This window comes from Cryptomeria japonica, chromosome 4, assembly GCF_030272615.1.
Source record: "Cryptomeria japonica chromosome 4, Sugi_1.0, whole genome shotgun sequence".
Lineage (NCBI taxonomy): Eukaryota > Viridiplantae > Streptophyta > Pinopsida > Cupressales > Cupressaceae > Cryptomeria > Cryptomeria japonica.
This window is the reverse complement of record NC_081408.1, coordinates 770929052-770946899: the sequence shown is the minus strand read 5'-3', so window position 1 is coordinate 770946899 and position 17848 is coordinate 770929052. Positions and strand designations below refer to the sequence as shown.

The window sequence follows — 17848 nt, the reverse complement described above, 5'->3', positions numbered from 1 at the left end:
AACTTTTGTGGAGTTCTGCTCGAGCTTTTTAGGGTTTATCATGAGGGAATTCTTCAATTCTCTCTATGGTTACCTTCTGGGTTTTTCATGAGCTCCAAGGTAGCATAACATGCATTGGATTCTTAGGTGAAGTGAGAACTTACTATTTTTAGTAAGTTAGGGTTTGGCTGTTTGGATGATGTTACTGAGCTTTCCAAGCTCTTCCTCTGGGTGCAAAGATCATGATTTTTGGAGAAATATTTCATGACTTACTAGTTTTAGTAAGTGGTAGTATTGAACGTTTCTATTTTAAGCCATATCCGACAGGGTCCTAATTCAACGCAATTTTGTGGTCTTTGTCACACAGCTTCATCCTTGATTTTGATGTTAATCAGTACCGGAGTTATAAGTTATTGAATTAAATATTATTTCCTTATCCTAAGGTTTAATATTTAATTATTTTATTACTGATTAATTGTGTTTTGGGTGACTTAGGGAAAAGGATAAATAAATGCTACTAATATTATTATTTCCCTTAGTCAGGTGGCGTTGAGAGTGATTAAATATGTCATGTTTATATTGTTTTAATATTGCAAGTTGTTTGCCTAGCAAAAGTTCGAACTTTGCCTGGGGAGTTGGGAATAAGTGGACGCCATTTTGAGGAGACATGTTTAATTAAATTCAAATGTGTTGGGCGCCTTGGAGGACATGTAATTTGGGCGTATTTGTGTGCATTTGTATTTGAATTTGGTGGAGCAAGAAGTTATAAATAAGAGCCTTGGGCTCTCATTTTGGTATATTATGAAATTGCATTGTTATGCTGCCGGCTTGGCGATTGAAAATCTGAGCTTCGAAGTGTGGCTTCCTAGCTAAGTCTCAGTTTCGTACTTGGAAGATAGTACCTAGCTGTGTTCCTGTAATTCTAGTGTTGTCCCTAAGTGTTCTGCAAATTGTGGAGAGTTTTGTGTGGATTTTGAAGTGTTTCCTTGTTGCTGGTTGCGGAGTTGCTGAAACCATATTTTGCTCATACCTCTTGACCAAGTGATTGCATTGTTCTGGGTATCGGCTCTTTGGAAGCTTATTGGGAAGACAATCATTCTCCTATCTTGGCGTGGCTTTTGGTGGTCATCACAATTTTTGGTTGCAAATCGAAGTTTGCTGCTGTAGCGCCATTTTCAGACTTACCTTGGGATGCGTGCAACACATTCGAGGCTTCCAAGTTGCAAGTTTGAGGTATTGGATTGGTGGCCTATGTTATATTAGTCATTTACTGTTTGTTTGGTGTGATTCCAATTAGTTTTGGGAAAGTTATGAGTGTTTTGGTGTTTCCGGTAGTGGTTGGATAGTGTGTGTTCTAGCTTGCAGAATTAGAACAGTAGTAGGGTTCAAGTGTGGTGTGATTTTGATAGTGGATTGTTTGAGATCAGCATTAATCTTCTTATCTTATCTCATATCTCTATTTTGTAGGATTGTTTCAGTAGTACTGATCAATCATTCTTGTTGTTCTTATTTGTAATTCCCACTGCATAAGTGGAAGAGGTTGGCTTAGCCGCCTTCTTGCTTTGTAATTTAGTTTATGTACTCAGTCCTCCCACTGAATAAGTGGTCGAGTGATAAGTTTTATGCAATTGTCCTCCCGCTGAAATATGCGGTAGAGTGATAGATTAATGTAATGTCCTCCCGCTGAAATACGTGGTAGAGTGATTGAGTTTCAGTTTCTTGTTATTTCCCTTGGCTGGTTTACCGCCAAGAGGTTCAGTTTCTATCCTGCTGGATAAGTAAAAAGGGTTGGCTTGCCACCCGTGCATTGTAATTTCAGTTTGATTTATGGTGATAACGATCCCCGGAACACCGTATGCTCTCACCCTCCCAGATTGGGCTCTCGGTGAACAAAAGGTGGAAGGGTTCCCTTTCAGCAGTTTGGATTATTTCTCTAACCTTAACGGGTTATGGTGTTTTCTTGTAACTCTTATAGCTAAAAACAAAAAGAAAATTTAAGGGGAATATTACAAAAACAAAAATGAGGACAACACTATGATCAGCTACCTTTGAGACCTAGCAGATTGCATTATAGAAGATTTCAGGATGCTTTCTATGGCCACTACATGTGTCTATTTGACAAGAAATTGAAGAATAGAAGAGTGTCAGATGTTGCATGGGAGAAAGTAAATGAGTATGGGTGTCTTTTCCTTCAATTCCCAACATTTACTTACTTGAGAGTTGGATGCTATAGTGGACAGCCATACATGCTTCCAAGATATCCAACTAACAAAATCATTCTTATGGAATTGGGTAGACAACTCATGGCAGTTCATGCACAGCAACCAGTTCAACATAAGGCTGGAATGGGAATATCTTCTAATAACCCATTGCAGATTGGTCGATATTCTCTCATGACATCCACGAAGGCCAGAGCAATGGAGACTGAGATGCGGGAGATTAAACTCAAGAGGTTCAAGGCAAGAGCTGATTTTGATTACAGGTGCATGAAAGAAAGGATTAAAAGATCCTTCGTCCATGTGCATTGCATAGAAGACATTTGGGTTGATCTTTGCTCAGAAGAGGAGATCCATAGGATGGACTATTGCAGGCTCACTCTTGAGGAGATTATTGATTTGAACCTTGCTAGCATTCCTGAAAGAATGGTTGATGATGGGAATATACTCAATTCCGAGTATGTTGAGAAAAGAGTCGATGAAGCACCACTTCCATCGATTCAATGGTCACACAAGGAATATACTTCCATTCTTGATAGATTTCAGCCTATCTTAGCTAATACTAATGCTTAGCTCAAAAGCAATGGCGTTAGACTTATCAAAATCAAGATTGGAAAGGAAGATGATTCTACAGGGCCTATTGGACGCAAGTCTGAAATCAGAGTTGATAACAAGGAAGGTGCTTCCTCTTCTTCCACAAGGATCAAATTGAGAGTTAGCAGAGCAATGGTAATTCCTCCTAAAGAAGTGACAGTGAAAGAGAAAGAGAAACCAGAGCTCCATATTCATGTCATTGATCCTAAAGATCCAGAAGGGCAGTAAGAAGAGGATGCTCCTAGGTCCACAAGTTCAGAGTCACCACACGAAATTCCTCCTCAAATCCCTTTGGATTTGCCTATGTATCCTTTTGACACAAATGTGGATTCTTTTTCCACCATCCACATTGATCCTGTTCCATTGAGTGTAAATGCAGAAAGTGTTGTTCCAATTTCAGCAGCAAAGTCGTCTCTTGATACCACGTAGGAGGATTTGCTAAATATTTTTTGGGATAATCCTACCCATGTCTCTTTGCCTAGGTTGTCATTATCGGAAATTGATACTTCTACTTCAGATTTTGATAGATTCATGATGCAAGTATCACATCCTCCAGTGACTAAAAGGGCTATAGTTGCAGTTCAAACAGAAACTGCTTCTTCCCCACCTCCAGCTGCTTCTGAGACAAATTCCATGGCTTTACCTCCATGGCTAAGCTCTTTTACTCCTAAAAGAAAGAAGCAAGAGATTTCTCCTAACTTCATTGATTTTCAGCAGCTCAAACAAACTAAACCCAAGGTTGCAAAAAGAGCTAAGACAGTCTCAACAATGATAGTTGACAGCAACAGGATGAAAATTGCAGAAATTGTTGAGCCAATGGTAGACAAGCCACATGAAGAGATGCAAGCTTCTGATTACAAGATTACCAGAGTGGAGCTTGGTAAACAGACACATGCAGTTGTCATGCATGATGCTCAGCATTCAGTGACTTCATTGGTGCAGCGATATGATGAACTCCTAACAAAGAAAGACAAGCTGGAGGAAGAAAATTTGCGGCTTATCTCAGTCATTCAGAAGATCACCAAGTCTTCTGAAGAAGGGACCAATCCATCAACTTCTTTCAATGCCAAAGAATCACTTTGGGAAGTTGAAAGAGCTGCTCAGAAAGTGCAAGAGCTAGATTCTTGGGTAAGTCAAACTATTGATTCATGAGTTGGGGTTTTGGAGGAAGTTTTCCAGGTAGTAGTCAAACTGGAAATGACCAAAGAAAAATTGAATCAGACTTCTGCAACTTTCAAACAAAATCTAGAGAAAGTTGATAGTGACTTGAGAGTTTGGCATAGGATGCCCCAGGAAAAACTGAGTGTTCTACAGGAGAATGGCATCCTTCCTCCTAGAACTATGTATCTTGAATTTGGAGAGCTGCTAGAGAATAAATCCCTTGTTCTAAAAGCACTTATTGAAGAAATTGATGACGCTTTGGGATTGCGCATGGAAGTGCTGCAAGATATTATTTCTCATTGTGAGAAGGTCTCTTATAGAATTGTAAATCGGAATATGGAGTTGATGTCAAAAGAAGAGGTCCTTTTAGATTTGAGAAGGAAGATTCGGCAAGAATGGGAGGATGAACAATTTTCAGCTGCATTGATTCAAGCTTTGATGAAATACCAAATCTTCTTGCAGGAAATCCAGTCCATTCTTGAGAAGCACAGCCCTACAATTCTTGATTGCAACGATGTTATTGTGAAAACACTGATTGGTGCAAAGAATACTCATGAACCAGATCCTGATGAGCTGCAAATGATCATCCAGAAATTCAAAGGATATATGGACAAGCACGCTTCCATATAAGTGTTTTCAACACTTAGTTTATATTTCAGAATTGTAATTTCAGATATGTAGTTTTTTGTTTGATAAGTTTACTTAAACACTTTTGTAATTGCAAGTTGATCACTTGCACTTTAGTAATTACAAGTAAGCTGATTACAAGTCAATTTAGAATAGGACTTGTAATCTTGAATAAGTCTTAGTTTGTAGTTTGAATAAGTCATGATGGTTGAGAGATTTTCTCAAATTAGTTAGGATCCTCCCACCTTTTTCTCAAGACCTCTCTCCTATAAATGCTTGAAGGGTTCTATTGTATCTTGGATCTTTTCGGAAAGCAAGCAAGTAAACTCTGCTAAATTTACAGCAAGAAAGACTTTGTGCTTTTTATGTGTAAATTGAAGTTGAAAGGAATAGAAGAAGATTGCTCAAGGATTGAGACTTTGTGCTAAATATTTTGAGTTTGTGTTCAATATTATCTTTCTTGTAGATATTCTGTTGAAAGAAGTTGTAGGACTTTGTGCCTACACTTGTTCTTGAAAGAAATTAGAAGTGGATTTCGTGATAAGGAATAGCTGTGAGACTTTTAGCTCACAGTAGTTCTTGTTTTATGTAGAGAAGGATAAGATATTTCAGACTTTGTGCTGGTATACATTATTCTTGTTATCATTAATATAGAAAAGGGTAGATAGGATTTCACATATTCAAGACTCTTTGAGCTTGATATTGTTGTTCCGTCCCGAAGGAAGTGACGGAAGTTTTTGTGCTTTCAGGAAACTTTATTTCCTTTCTCTCACTTTGTTAAATAAGTTATTGTTGTTGTTATTTTCAATTGCTATCACTTTTCTGTGAAGAGAAAAGAATATAGTTTTTCTTGAAAGAAGAAGAAAGATTGTTGTCTCAGCCATTTTTAGTTTAGGTAAAGTTTATAGATAGGGGGAGCCTTCCCTTAATTAGGAGAGTATCATACTCACACATTGTGGCTGAAACCACAATTTTGCACATCCTTCGGGTGTACAAAATTTTCAACCAACAATTACATCTATGATATTGTGTAAATGACAAAATCATCAAAACTTTGAAGTTTGGGATCATATTTCTTTGTTGGTTCTTGCATATCAAGTTCTCTGCACCAATATTTGCATTAGAATTAGTCTATGACCTGAAAATTGGGCTTTTGTGAGAAATAAACTTGTAAAGGATTGCTCTGTTCAATTAATCTTTTGTGAGGCACAATCCGATTATCATCAACCACCTTTCCAATACGGACAACATAATCAATATTTGTTATTCAAAGGTCACAGTTCAGCTGCCATATCTGCTTGATTTTGTCTACTACTTCAGGTCTTGCAGTTGGTTCAGTATTTGCTCCTACTTTGATAGATGGTGTTGTTTCTGGTACAGCCCTGCTACTTGTATAATTATTCTCTTGTGACAATTTTATATACCAGTTCCTGTTGTAGAACTATGATACTGTTTCTTTTCAGATTTTTCTGAAAAGCAATGAGTGCAAATTTTGAAGGTTTCAATCTATCAAACTACTTCTTGCTATTTAAGTCACATATGGGCAATGTTGAATTGGTGTGGTTTAAAATGGTGATTGTGGTTGTTTTCTGACAGAAGGATACTCTTTCTCAGGGTTATTCTTCAGCTTACGATCAATAACAAATATTTACTTTTGAAATCTATTTCTCTAATGTGATAGGGTTATGACAAGTTTTAAAAGTTAGCTTTTCAAGTTTTAAATATAAATGTTAGTTTATATGATATATTTGTTTAATCTCTCATTCGCCGGGTTTGTCAGTCTTGTGAAACCTGTTTAAGGTTTGTGATCAGTAATGTGAATCCCTTTTTCCCAGAGAACTGAAGTCCCACTAAAACCCCATCTAACATACCATTAAAACTTTTAAGCAAAAAATAATTAGTCCAATTTAATGAACTCAAAGGTTGGAAAGCATCAGGGCTTTCATAATGGAGCCCGGGCTTCAAATCACGGGAGACATAACAAATTAATATTATGCAAAATACAGCGTCCAAGTCATTAGGTGCGGTAAATCCCAATGAACCATAAGGTTGGAATTAGGTGATATCCAGCATCCAATTTAATGGGTGCATTGTGTCCCAAGGAATGATGAGATGGAGGCAACACCAGACATGACAACTAGACTGACTGTCACCCAATGAGTTTGGAATTGTGTTAAATACAGCATCTAACTCATTATGTGATGAAGCAAAGGTGTCCTCACATAGAAACCATCTCAAATATTTTCAAAACAACAAGAAAAGGAATTTACCTAAGTTGCCGGTTTGGATTCGGATTCGGATTTTGGTTCGAGATTCGGGTTCGCAAATTCGTTGATTTTTTTGGGGGGGTGGGTTCGGGTTCGCTTTGGGTTCGTCTATACAAAAACATATAGAAATAAAAAAATAAAAAAATATAAACATATATGCAGCAGCAAATAAATAGCAAAATACACCACCATATATATTAATGTTGTAGACTTTTAGTCCATATGGCAAATAACATAGCAAAATGCCAAAATACACCACCATATCAATGTTTAAGTTCAAAAAAAATAATGTCAACATTAACAATCAGCCATCACTGATCAAATATCATCAAAAGTCATCAAACATATCATCATCATCCTCTTGTGACAAATTAGAAGCACAAACAGTGCCACTAGCAGTGGTTTTAGCAATCTCAACCTCGGGAGCAGCCTCATGATCACTAGGCAGCTCATCATCATCATCACCAACTCCAAGTGCATTAAGGCGGGCAATTAAATCATCCAACTCTGCATGCTCTGGTTCAACATCCCATTGCTTTGCCTCCCCTTGTTTGTAGGTATTGTCTTTGTGTGTTAGGAGCCTCAAGTTTGAATGCACATAGACCAAGTCTTCCACCTTCTTGGAATGTAGTCTATTGCGTTTTATTGAGTGGATGAAGGAATATGTGCTCCAATTCCTCTCGAATGATGATGAACTAGCAACCTATCTAGATTTTCAATTTTGAAATCAGAGAGTTAAAAGTTAATCAGTTGTGAATACAAATTTTAAGAATGAAGAAATTAGAAACAAGAACCTTAAGAGTTAAGAGCCTACTTGTGACAAAATTTTGATGGCAATGGGTTGTAGGTGCTGGTATATTTCTCCTTGGAAGTACCACCATTTATGAGCATCAACATTAGGTTTTACCTTTTTGATCTTTTTAGCGGTCTAATTTAGGGTTGGAGGGTCGAATAGAATAAATTAGGCAAAAAAAAGTTTTAAAAAGATTAAAAAATTGGATGCCCAAATTCTTCCCAGGTTCTGCAGCTGGCACCCAAATTCGCCCAAAATTCGCCTATATTCCTCCCAGGTTCCTCTGAGCAAATTTACAGGGCTAAAAGCGAACCCTAGCAGAATTTGGGGCGAATTTCTAACGGACCAGTATTTGGAGCAAACCGAACCCGGACCCAGCAGATTTTGGGAAGAATCTGGCAACTTAGGAATTTACAAATTAAAAGAAAAAATCAATTAAACAATGTAAAAGAAGCCAACACCAGACTGATGACTGACCGAATGGATGTTGAGGTTGGAATTGAGTAACATACAGTATCCAACTTAATGGATGAATTGTGTTCCAATGGATGTTGTGGTTGCAATTGACTAACATACAGCATCCAACTTAATGGATACATAGAATGATGAGGTTGAGACAACCGAATGTGACAACTAGGCCAAATGTTACCCAATGTGGTTGGAATTGGATAGTACACAGCATCCAACTCATTGGGTGTGATGTGTCCCAATAAATGATGAGGACAAGGTGGCCTCAAACATAGTAACTAAGCCAATTGTTTCCAAAGAATAAAAGGATTTTACCAAATTTATAAAATAAATAAAGAACTGTCAACAATTCAAAAACAAAAAAATATAATACCCTCAATGCAGCAGGACAGGAAAATAGATGAGTCCAACACATCCTCCACCACACGTAATAGGGGAGAGGATCCAGTAGTTGTGCACCCTAACTTCGTGCTTCTCAAAATCCTACGTGGAAATTTCAAATCACTCCCAATTTTTTACAGCAGCTTACTTGGCAAGTCCCCTGCTTATGACTAAGGTTTCAGGGCCACATCGGCATGGTTTTTGCCAAGGTGTCCAAAGCAGACCAAAAAAAAAGTGAGACCAATAGGCATGCAAAAGGGGCCCCAATACTTGTGCAGCTGATGTGGCATCACATGATTGGTTGTTTTTTACAACAAATGGTTATTTCATTCAATTATTGGTACTCATCATAGCAATAACAACTTTAAAGTCACAACTATTGGTACAATGTTGTACAAAAATTGGACATTAAATCAGCAAGTATGGGGGTATTAAATCAACAACTTTTATCACAAGAATTGGAACGCGCTCAACTACTGGATCCTTTCCCCTACTAAGCACGAACAACTAAGAAGCATTCAATTTCGTTTTCCAGCAAACACAAATGACATTGCTCCTGATTCTTTACATACATGACAGAGGTAATTTTAAAGACTAGGGTAACCATGAAGATAACTTTTAAGAAATATTTTAAAATTAACCATGGAGATATTTTCAGGAAATGCTTCAGTTAAACTCGCGAGAAGAATTTTCGATAAATATATAAAAGAAAGCCTGTCAAAGATATTCTACAGCACTTTTCTAACAAATTTGATCGATGGAGACTAGCCATTAATAAGACAAACCATATTCGGCCTGTCCAATTCGAACTTCCTTCAATTGAAAGCAAACTAAAGCTACAAATTAGTTTAAAATTTGTAGATTATAATTTTCCACATTACCTGCTAGGGAAAGCAAACTTTAGTGAAATAAACTCGCTGAGATATGAAAAGATAATAAGAATACAAAAACCTTGACGGATGTTCATTTGAGGCGGCATCAAATCCGTCAGGCTGCTTCTCAGCTTGTTCTTCTTCAGATGATGGGTTGCTACTGGGCTGCCAAATTTTATTCGAAGAAAATTCAAGCACAAAACTTATTGAAAAAATCTGAATGAAAAGAAAAGTTCTTAGGACTAATTTTACCGATACATTGGCGACCATTTCATTTGCAGGCCGCATCCTCATTCTCATCAAAATTGATAAGCCTTTCCGATTTGCTGTGTTTGACATATTCTGGCCTCCTTTCTACTGCTAAGAATTTCTCGTATACATATAGGACTGATTAACAGCTTTGATTTTCATTTCATGTTCATTTAACCGTGTAAAAATCTGTCTTCAACGGATAGGTTTACAAATTTTGCCCAAAATCAGATGACTATATAGCCACGTGAGCAAAATATCTCCGCTTTTTTTTTATGTAGGTGAAGCAAAAATGTGTAAATTAGAAATTGGACAAAATTGTATTTCAAAGTTGCGTAGAATCTTAAAGAAGTTGTGTCCTATTTGAAAAAACGTGTGTAGTTTTTTTTCCGTACTTCGGGAAAAACGTGCTTAGATTCAACGATGTTAGTCGTTTTTGGTACTTTGTTAATATCTTATGTTTCTCCTAGCTGTCCCATTTCTCTTTCTTCTAATGGCCACACCTTGTGTCTTCAGATATTTCACCCACTTATTTTTATCACCTCCCCATCTTCACCACACTATCCCTCTTGAACTACAAGCCCATCTCAAAAATCAAGATTACATTTATGGCCTTTTAGTTATTTGGAACTAAAGCCACAATAAGACAGTTGGATTAGTTGGTGGTTAAGAACCATTGATACATGTACGTACAATCTTCTTTCGTGATTATGGATGAAAAGTTGTTGCTAAACTTAGAAGATTAGAGAAATCTCTCAAAGGCCAGTTTGAACATGGGTGCTTACTTCTTGCTTATAATCTATGTAACATCACCTTACAAAATATTGTGGTCAATGCTGAAAATTTGCTCAAGAAAATGGTTGTGTATAAAGAAAAAGGTGTTCAAATCAATGCCCATTTGTAATGGATTAAGGATGAAGGTCGAGGGTCTAAATCTTTCTTCCAATATCATTGGCATAAACATAAAATTGAACACATCATTGCGATTAAATTTGTTGATGGATCCTTGCAAAATAGCCAATTAGATAGTATGAATATTATCTATGAGCACTTCAAAAACCTTTTTACTAATGATTTAGCTAATGGCATTCTTCTCCCTATTCTTGAGGAGAGTGTTGTTGGTTGTATTCTTAAGAAATTAGACCCCGCGTATAGTAAGTTTCTTAACCATCTCCTTTCAATAGAGCAAACTAATGTTGCCCTTCATTGCATAGCTTTAGAAAAAAGCCCAGGAATAGATGGGATCCCAATTGAATTTCGTAGAGTTATTTGGCCTCACATACGAGATGATTTCTAAAATATTTATCTTGAGGAAGTCGAAACTAGATCCTTAGGAAAGATTATTAACCAGGGGATGATTAAGTGTATTCCCAAAGGTAAGCAAGAAGACAGTTAATGGATGCAAACTGATTAACCTCCTCAATACCTCATACAAAATCCTAGCTAAAGCTTTGGCAAGAAGAATTAAACACAACACTCAAATGAGTGTTCATCTGGAGATAAGTGGCTTCTTGGGTGGAAGATTTATCTTAGACAACTTAGTGCTTGCTTGGGAAATGGTTGAATGGACCCAACAATCTGCTCAAGAAGCTCTTATTATAAAACTTGTCATTAATAAAGCTTATGATTGTATCTGATAGCCTTTCATTATTAAAATGTTAAAATGTCTTGGATTTGGCCCCAAAATATGTGAGCAAATCAACATGTTATTTGCATATGTGAATGCTATAGTGGTTGTTAATGGGTGTTATCTTCTCAATTTCCTCTTCAAAAATCCATTTGGCAAGGTTGTCCTCTTGCTTCTTTCCTTAATGTCCTTGTTGTTGATGCACTTGGGTATCTTTTTCAACATGTTGTCTCAAATAGACTAATTCAAGGCATTTCTCTTCTAGACAATACTACAAATTGTCTTAATTCTCATTTTGTTGATGACAGTATGTTTTTCAGTTAAAACTTCACAAAAGAAGTGACTAACACTTTGGATGTTTTTTGTACTTAGGCTTTAGGTTGGCAATGCTTAAAACTAAATTCATTATGATATGTGCTCCTTGGATCCCTATAGAATGGCAGAAGTGAAATATGGTAGTACTACAAGATATCTTGGAATCCCCTTTAGCATTGGAGTCTCGCTTAAAGAGATGTGGAATTAGTTCTTGCCTAAAATAAAAACAAACTTCTAAATTGGACCAACAATTTTTTATCTATGGCTGGTAGTATTCAAGTAGTCAATAAAATCCTCCTTGTTAGTCATGTTTACATTTCTTCATGTTGGTGTCCCTCCAAAACTTGTTATAATTAGCTGACTCAAATGATTGGGAATATCTCTAGGCTAAGTGGCGAAATAAAAAAGGTCGACTTGTTACTTCATGGACCCCTTACATCCAACCAAAAGATAAGGGAGGTTTGGGAATTTTAGACCCTTACACTCAAGGGATTTGCCTTACAACCAAATGCATTGTAAGGGCTTTGGATGATGACGCTCCCTAGAAGCATCTTATGCACGACCACATTCAAACAACTATTGCTAGAGGCTCCTAGAACTTTGTCAATTGCAAGGATAAATTACTCCATGCCTCTTATTTTAAGATGTGATTCTTCTCCCCTCAATTCCATTTGGAGAGCTTGGAAAATTACCTCAAAATATTTGGTTTGGTATGATCACAACTTGAGTCATGGTTTAAGTTTTGCCTCCTCTATCTGGTGGAACCATTTTGTCTAGCAAAACAATAGTCCACTAGCTACCATCAAATCTCTTAAAGAAAAACACCTCTTTGAAAAAGGCATTCAAGTTTTTTGCAGTTTATGGGACCCGACATCTTTTGATTGGAAAACTTGGCAGTGCAACTCAAGGTCTAGTTCAATCTTTCCTCTACTTATAAGAAGTTGATTCAAGAAATCCAAAACAATTGGTCACTCTTGAGTTGTCTTATGTGCTCTCTACCCCATGTCATGATAATTTTCTAAAGGATTGGAAATTGTAAGCTCAACAAATCGAGATGTGATGAATAATGATGAACAACAAATACCCAATAGGTACTAAGAGGGGGGGGTGAATCAGTACAGACAAAAACTTTCTTTAACAACTTAAACTACACTAACTGGTAAACAACATCACCAATCTGAATTCAGACAATACCGGTAAAACAATGACTGTGATAGACATAAACCGGTAACACTTAGATATTCTCAAAACCTAGCATCTCATCTCTACTTCACCCACATGCTTAAGCAAGTAATACATCAGAAAATACAATGACCATTAGATCAGCTTGCACTACCGCTTAACAGAAAACACTAAAGCATCACACATAACACACTGATTTTTCACGTGGAAACCCAAATGGGAAAAACCACGGTGGGGATGAATACCCACAAGTTGTTCTTGAACTCTTCTGAAGTTCACTCAGTTAGGAGCCTAGTATGGTTAAAGATTTTACAACAGGTTCTCTTAGGAACCGATCCTACTAGGGATCACCCGGTTAAGGGATGGCTAAATACCTAGTTAGAGGTTAAAACCCTGTTAAAGGTTACCTTGTAAAAGGATTTCAAGAACTCAATTATTTTGAGTCACCCTGTTAAAGGATTTACAAAAAGCCCATTAAAGCTACCCGGTTAAGGGATTTTCCAGCTGCTGAAATTGTTAGAAGTCAACAGGTAATACACTGATATGATAACAACACTTAATGTCAAGGCAGATCCACTTTAGTTCCTTTACACCTGCAATCACACTCTGCAAATCTCTACTTACTCCTTCAGTCTGGCAAGAATCACCTCACATACATTCATTTGCCAACAACTTCAAATGAAACTCATCATCGACCTTATAGACAACAATTAGGTCAGTAGCAAAAAACCTAAAACCCTAAGCATCTAGGTTAACAATACAGTCGGTCCAATCCTAACCGTTTAATCACATTACATAGGGTAAAACAATCTTGAACAAATCTCAAGACTTTTTGCATCGTCCATTCTTCACCGCTTTTGGAGGTTGATAACCCATCATGCGCTCTCCACCATTTACTAAGATTTTGCACATTCCCGAGGTGGATAGAATCAATCTTCTCATGCAAGATCCTCAAGGAAATCCTTCACGCACACAAGGCTGACGTGGCAACGCACTCTGATCTTCATTACAATGCTAACTCATCACAGGATGTCGTCGGTCAAGTCTCACATACTTGGAATGCATCAACCGAAAACCCTGAAGTTGAGGCTACCAACCGGTAGTCACATCCCGATACAAACTTTGCATATATCGGTTCACACTTCATCATACCGGTTCACTTTTGCACATACCAGTTCATACCATCATACCACTTCACTTGCTAGTTTGCTTACTTCAATATACCTGTTCATAGTTCAACATATTGACATCAATGACAACATACATTATCATCATGTCATCAAACACTGCTCATATGCCAACAAGATGGAACAAGTTAAGTGCTTTATATATGGAAATCCAACACAAGCTCGACTAGTTGCTTGGAGAATGTTGCATGTTAAGATGCCTATTGGGTTAGTGCAGGATCATGGGGGGCCAAAAAGTGGCGATGAGAAAAAAAAATAGCCTTTTCCACTCGCCTAAAAATGTGAAAATTCGAGTTGACTTTTTGCTTGGCCTGGGTGTTAGTACACCTTGGCATGGTAAATACCTAGGCAAATCGGATATCCGATTTTTATAGGTAATTTTAAATTAAAAAATATATTATATATTATATAATATGTAATATATAATATAATATATTATATATTATTATATTATATTATATATTATATAATACATCATTATATTATATTATATAATAATATATTATATAATATATATTGTTATTTTAAAATAATTTAACCATAAAAATCGAATATTTGATACAATTGGATATCCGATTTCTCTGAGACAATAAAAGAGGACTGTGATAGCCCATGGGTTATTCTTTACCCATGGGTTGTGCGAATTCAAGAAAATCCGATATCCAATTTGGTGACCCAAATTTGCAAAGAAATACAATAAAAGGTAGGATTTTTATTTTTTTTTCATCATTTTCATTCAAATTTTTGCGTTTTTTTTAATGTTTATTTATTTTTTCATTCAAAATATGTTTTTTTCATGAAAACTAGGTTTTTTAAAATCAAATACAAAATTGTTCAAATTTGTTAACTAAATTTAATTGTTTACATTCAATTAGGTTAAAAATGGGGGATAACAGTGAAAACATTGATCAACCACAACCGCAACGACCAAACCCTCCTTTATCAAACCCCCCCTCAATTCAGGATTTAATTGCACAAAATTTGAACCAATTGAGGGGGATTGCAGATGTCTATCGTAGGATCCCTCACCTGAACCCAAAGTTTGATCCCCTCATGTCCATCATAAAGAGTATACAAACTGTCACGGAGGAGCACAATGTCGCTTTTTTATGGCGAGATTCTATGAGGGAACAATATGTGGATGGCTTGTCCTATAAGGAGATCAAGGATCTCGAGATATCCAAAGCTGATATCGCCACATTGTTTGTGAATCCCCGCACTGGTCAACCCGTAGACCCCCAAAAAATAAAACTTTCTATTAAATGGTGCACAAATGATGATATTGTGAAAAAAAATTGGGATTGTTGGTGGATGGTTTTCGATAAACCACCCAACAACAATCTTGATATCCCCTTCTACTTCATCAAAAAATTGTAAGCTTAGTTTGTTTTAGGAAAACATGTGAACTACTTTGACATCCAACCTTTCCATGGTGTGGGTTTAGGTATGCCCCAAAATAGACCTAGGGCAGTTAGAGTAATCCAGGGCCCATATGTCCCCCCCTCCTCCTGTTGATCCCCCACCTCCAGTGCAACATCTAGATATCATCTGTGAGGCAGCGTCACGAACCATATCGGCTATTCACTCTTTGAGATGCACGATGCACTAGATGTTATGACAGAGACTGGAGGATACCTTGGAGAATCCTCGCATGCTAGAGGCGAGGAGGCACCTTCATCATACGTTGATGATGTAGTGGTAAGATTTGTATTTTAATAGTTCATTCTATATTTTAAATGAATATTTATAATATAGATAATATTAAGTACTAATGTTTATTTACATGGTCTATTTAACAGTTGATGATAGAGGAGAAGTTGACATAGATCCAGGAGGGCACCTTGACGACCATTTCATTTGGCCTTGATAGCTTTACGGTACATATATTATTGCACCTAATCGTTTGTATTTTATTGTACATACATGCTCATCATTTATATTGGAATTAATTAGATTATGTAGTAACTTGCATGTATATCTTATTTTACTCTTATAGGGCACAAGTAGCGTGAGTGTGGGGTTGCACAATTTGGGATCTGGTAGTGCAGTTGGAGACAAGGCAAAGGTAATTGAATGCAAATATGATTGAATGAATAGTTTAAATAACTTGTAATAATTATACATGTCTAGACATAGATTGATAGTTTCACATGGTTGTTGTGTATATGTACAGAAAATTATTGGCTTCACATCCTTGTTGACTACACCCACTATACTTGAAGATGATGATGAAGAAGAAGAAGAAGAGATGCCTCAAGTACATGTGTTTATTTTATTTTGTGTTTAGTAGATATAATTTGTTATTATCAGTGATAATTATATTCTAACTTGTATCAATGTCATGTTTGTGAACATATGTAGGTTGTGTATGAAAATATTGAAAACATACCTCCTCTACTGAAGACATACATCAAGATTCCTCCAAAGCCGAAGAGAAAACATGGAGATGAGGTAAACAATAATAGTTCAATTACAGTTCATTTTTATATTAACTTTTCTACTGTGAGTTATATAATATAACTAATCTTAATCGTGGTTTGTTTTTTCTTGTGCAAGATCCTTCAGAGTCGAGCAGTGCAGTGAAGAGGATCGATTTTGATGATCCATCTATAGCTTAGGATGTTATAGATAGTTTTGGGATGCTTACATGTCTAGTTGGCATGTATATTTTGTATATGAACATACATTCACGTATATAGACATACATTTAGTTTGAGTTGGCGTTTATGCCATATTTGTGTATGGACATACACTTGTAATCATTTGACATTTTCATATATACAAAAGTTGATATTTGATCATATAAATTGTTGCTTATGTTTACATGGTGTTATCATTTTAAACTTTAATCTTCAATCCAATAATTAACAATGGTTAATAATGGTTATTTAAGGAACAATACAATTCATTTCATAGTAAGTGTTGTTTGTATAATCTTCAGATTATATATAATTCATTTCATCTAAATCGTAAGTGTTAAATTTGGTTACCTTTGGCAACTTCACCAAATTTAACGACCTCCTTGCTCATAAGGCCTTCACGAGGTCAAATTTGGAAGACAAGTGTTTTGATGGATTCTCAATGTAAATAAGGTGAAATATAATCATTTTTTATGTAATAAGGTTATCTAGACCAATATTTGTTATGTCTAGTCATAGGTTACTCATATTGGCAAAATTGCTCAAGATTGCTCAAAACTTGTAACAAGTTGTCAATGGGGGATTCATGTGTCGAAATGATTCATCTCGGTTTTTCAAGATTCCCTACGGTTTTATTAGGGTAGCATTTTTTCAGTTGGCAAAAAAATCATCAGTCTCATTCAATCAAATGTTTTCGCATGGCCAATTTCTCGTTTGTTCGTCGTGGTCACAAACCGTCAGTTCCGACATGTCCAGTTAGGTAGTATTACCCTATGCATGCTCCTATTCCCCCCCCCACTCGTTCGAACACTCAAGTTCATACCCTACCAATGTCGTCCCTTGAGCGCCCTAAGTGCTAAAAATTGTCAAACTTTGATGGGCCCTAACTCGGAATCTGTGGCACCTGTAAACGATCCATTTGAACCTATGAGGCCACGAGAGGGGTACCTACAAAATCCTATCTCGGTTTTTCAATATTCCCTACGATTTTATTAGGGCAACATTTTTCAGTTGCCAAAAAAATCGTCACTCATTCAATCAAATGTTGTCGCGTGGCCAATTTCTCGTTCTACTCATCATGATCATGAACCATCAGTTCTGACATTTCTAGTTAGGCATTCTTACCCTATGCATGCTCCTATTCCCCCCCCCCCCCGCACTCGGTGGAATGCTCGGGGTCATACCCTACCGACATCATCCCTTGAGCGCCCTAAGTGCTAAAAATTGTCAAACTTTGATAGGCCCAAACTCAGAATCTATGGCACCTACGAATGACCCATTTGAACCTACG

General features: G+C 36.7%; 1 protein-coding gene across 4 annotated transcripts in view; it reads right to left on the bottom strand.

Annotated features, from left to right (window-relative positions):
- Positions 1-9899, bottom strand: part of LOC131033457 (uncharacterized) — a 262765-nt gene extending 252866 nt beyond the window's left edge. For 3 of the 4 annotated variants that reach the window (XM_057964692.2, XM_057964693.2, XM_057964691.2), the window contains exons 1-2: positions 9611-9897; positions 9438-9523 (exon numbers count right to left, since the gene is read on the bottom strand). In XM_057964692.2, coding sequence (XP_057820675.2) covers positions 9438-9523; positions 9611-9697 — 173 coding nt within the window. In that variant the 5' untranslated portion in view covers positions 9698-9897. Of the gene's footprint in view, positions 1-9437; positions 9524-9610 lie in introns of all 4 variants that reach the window. The other variant, XM_057964694.2, reaches the window with a different exon arrangement.
- Positions 9900-17848: the final 7949 nt, after the last annotated feature.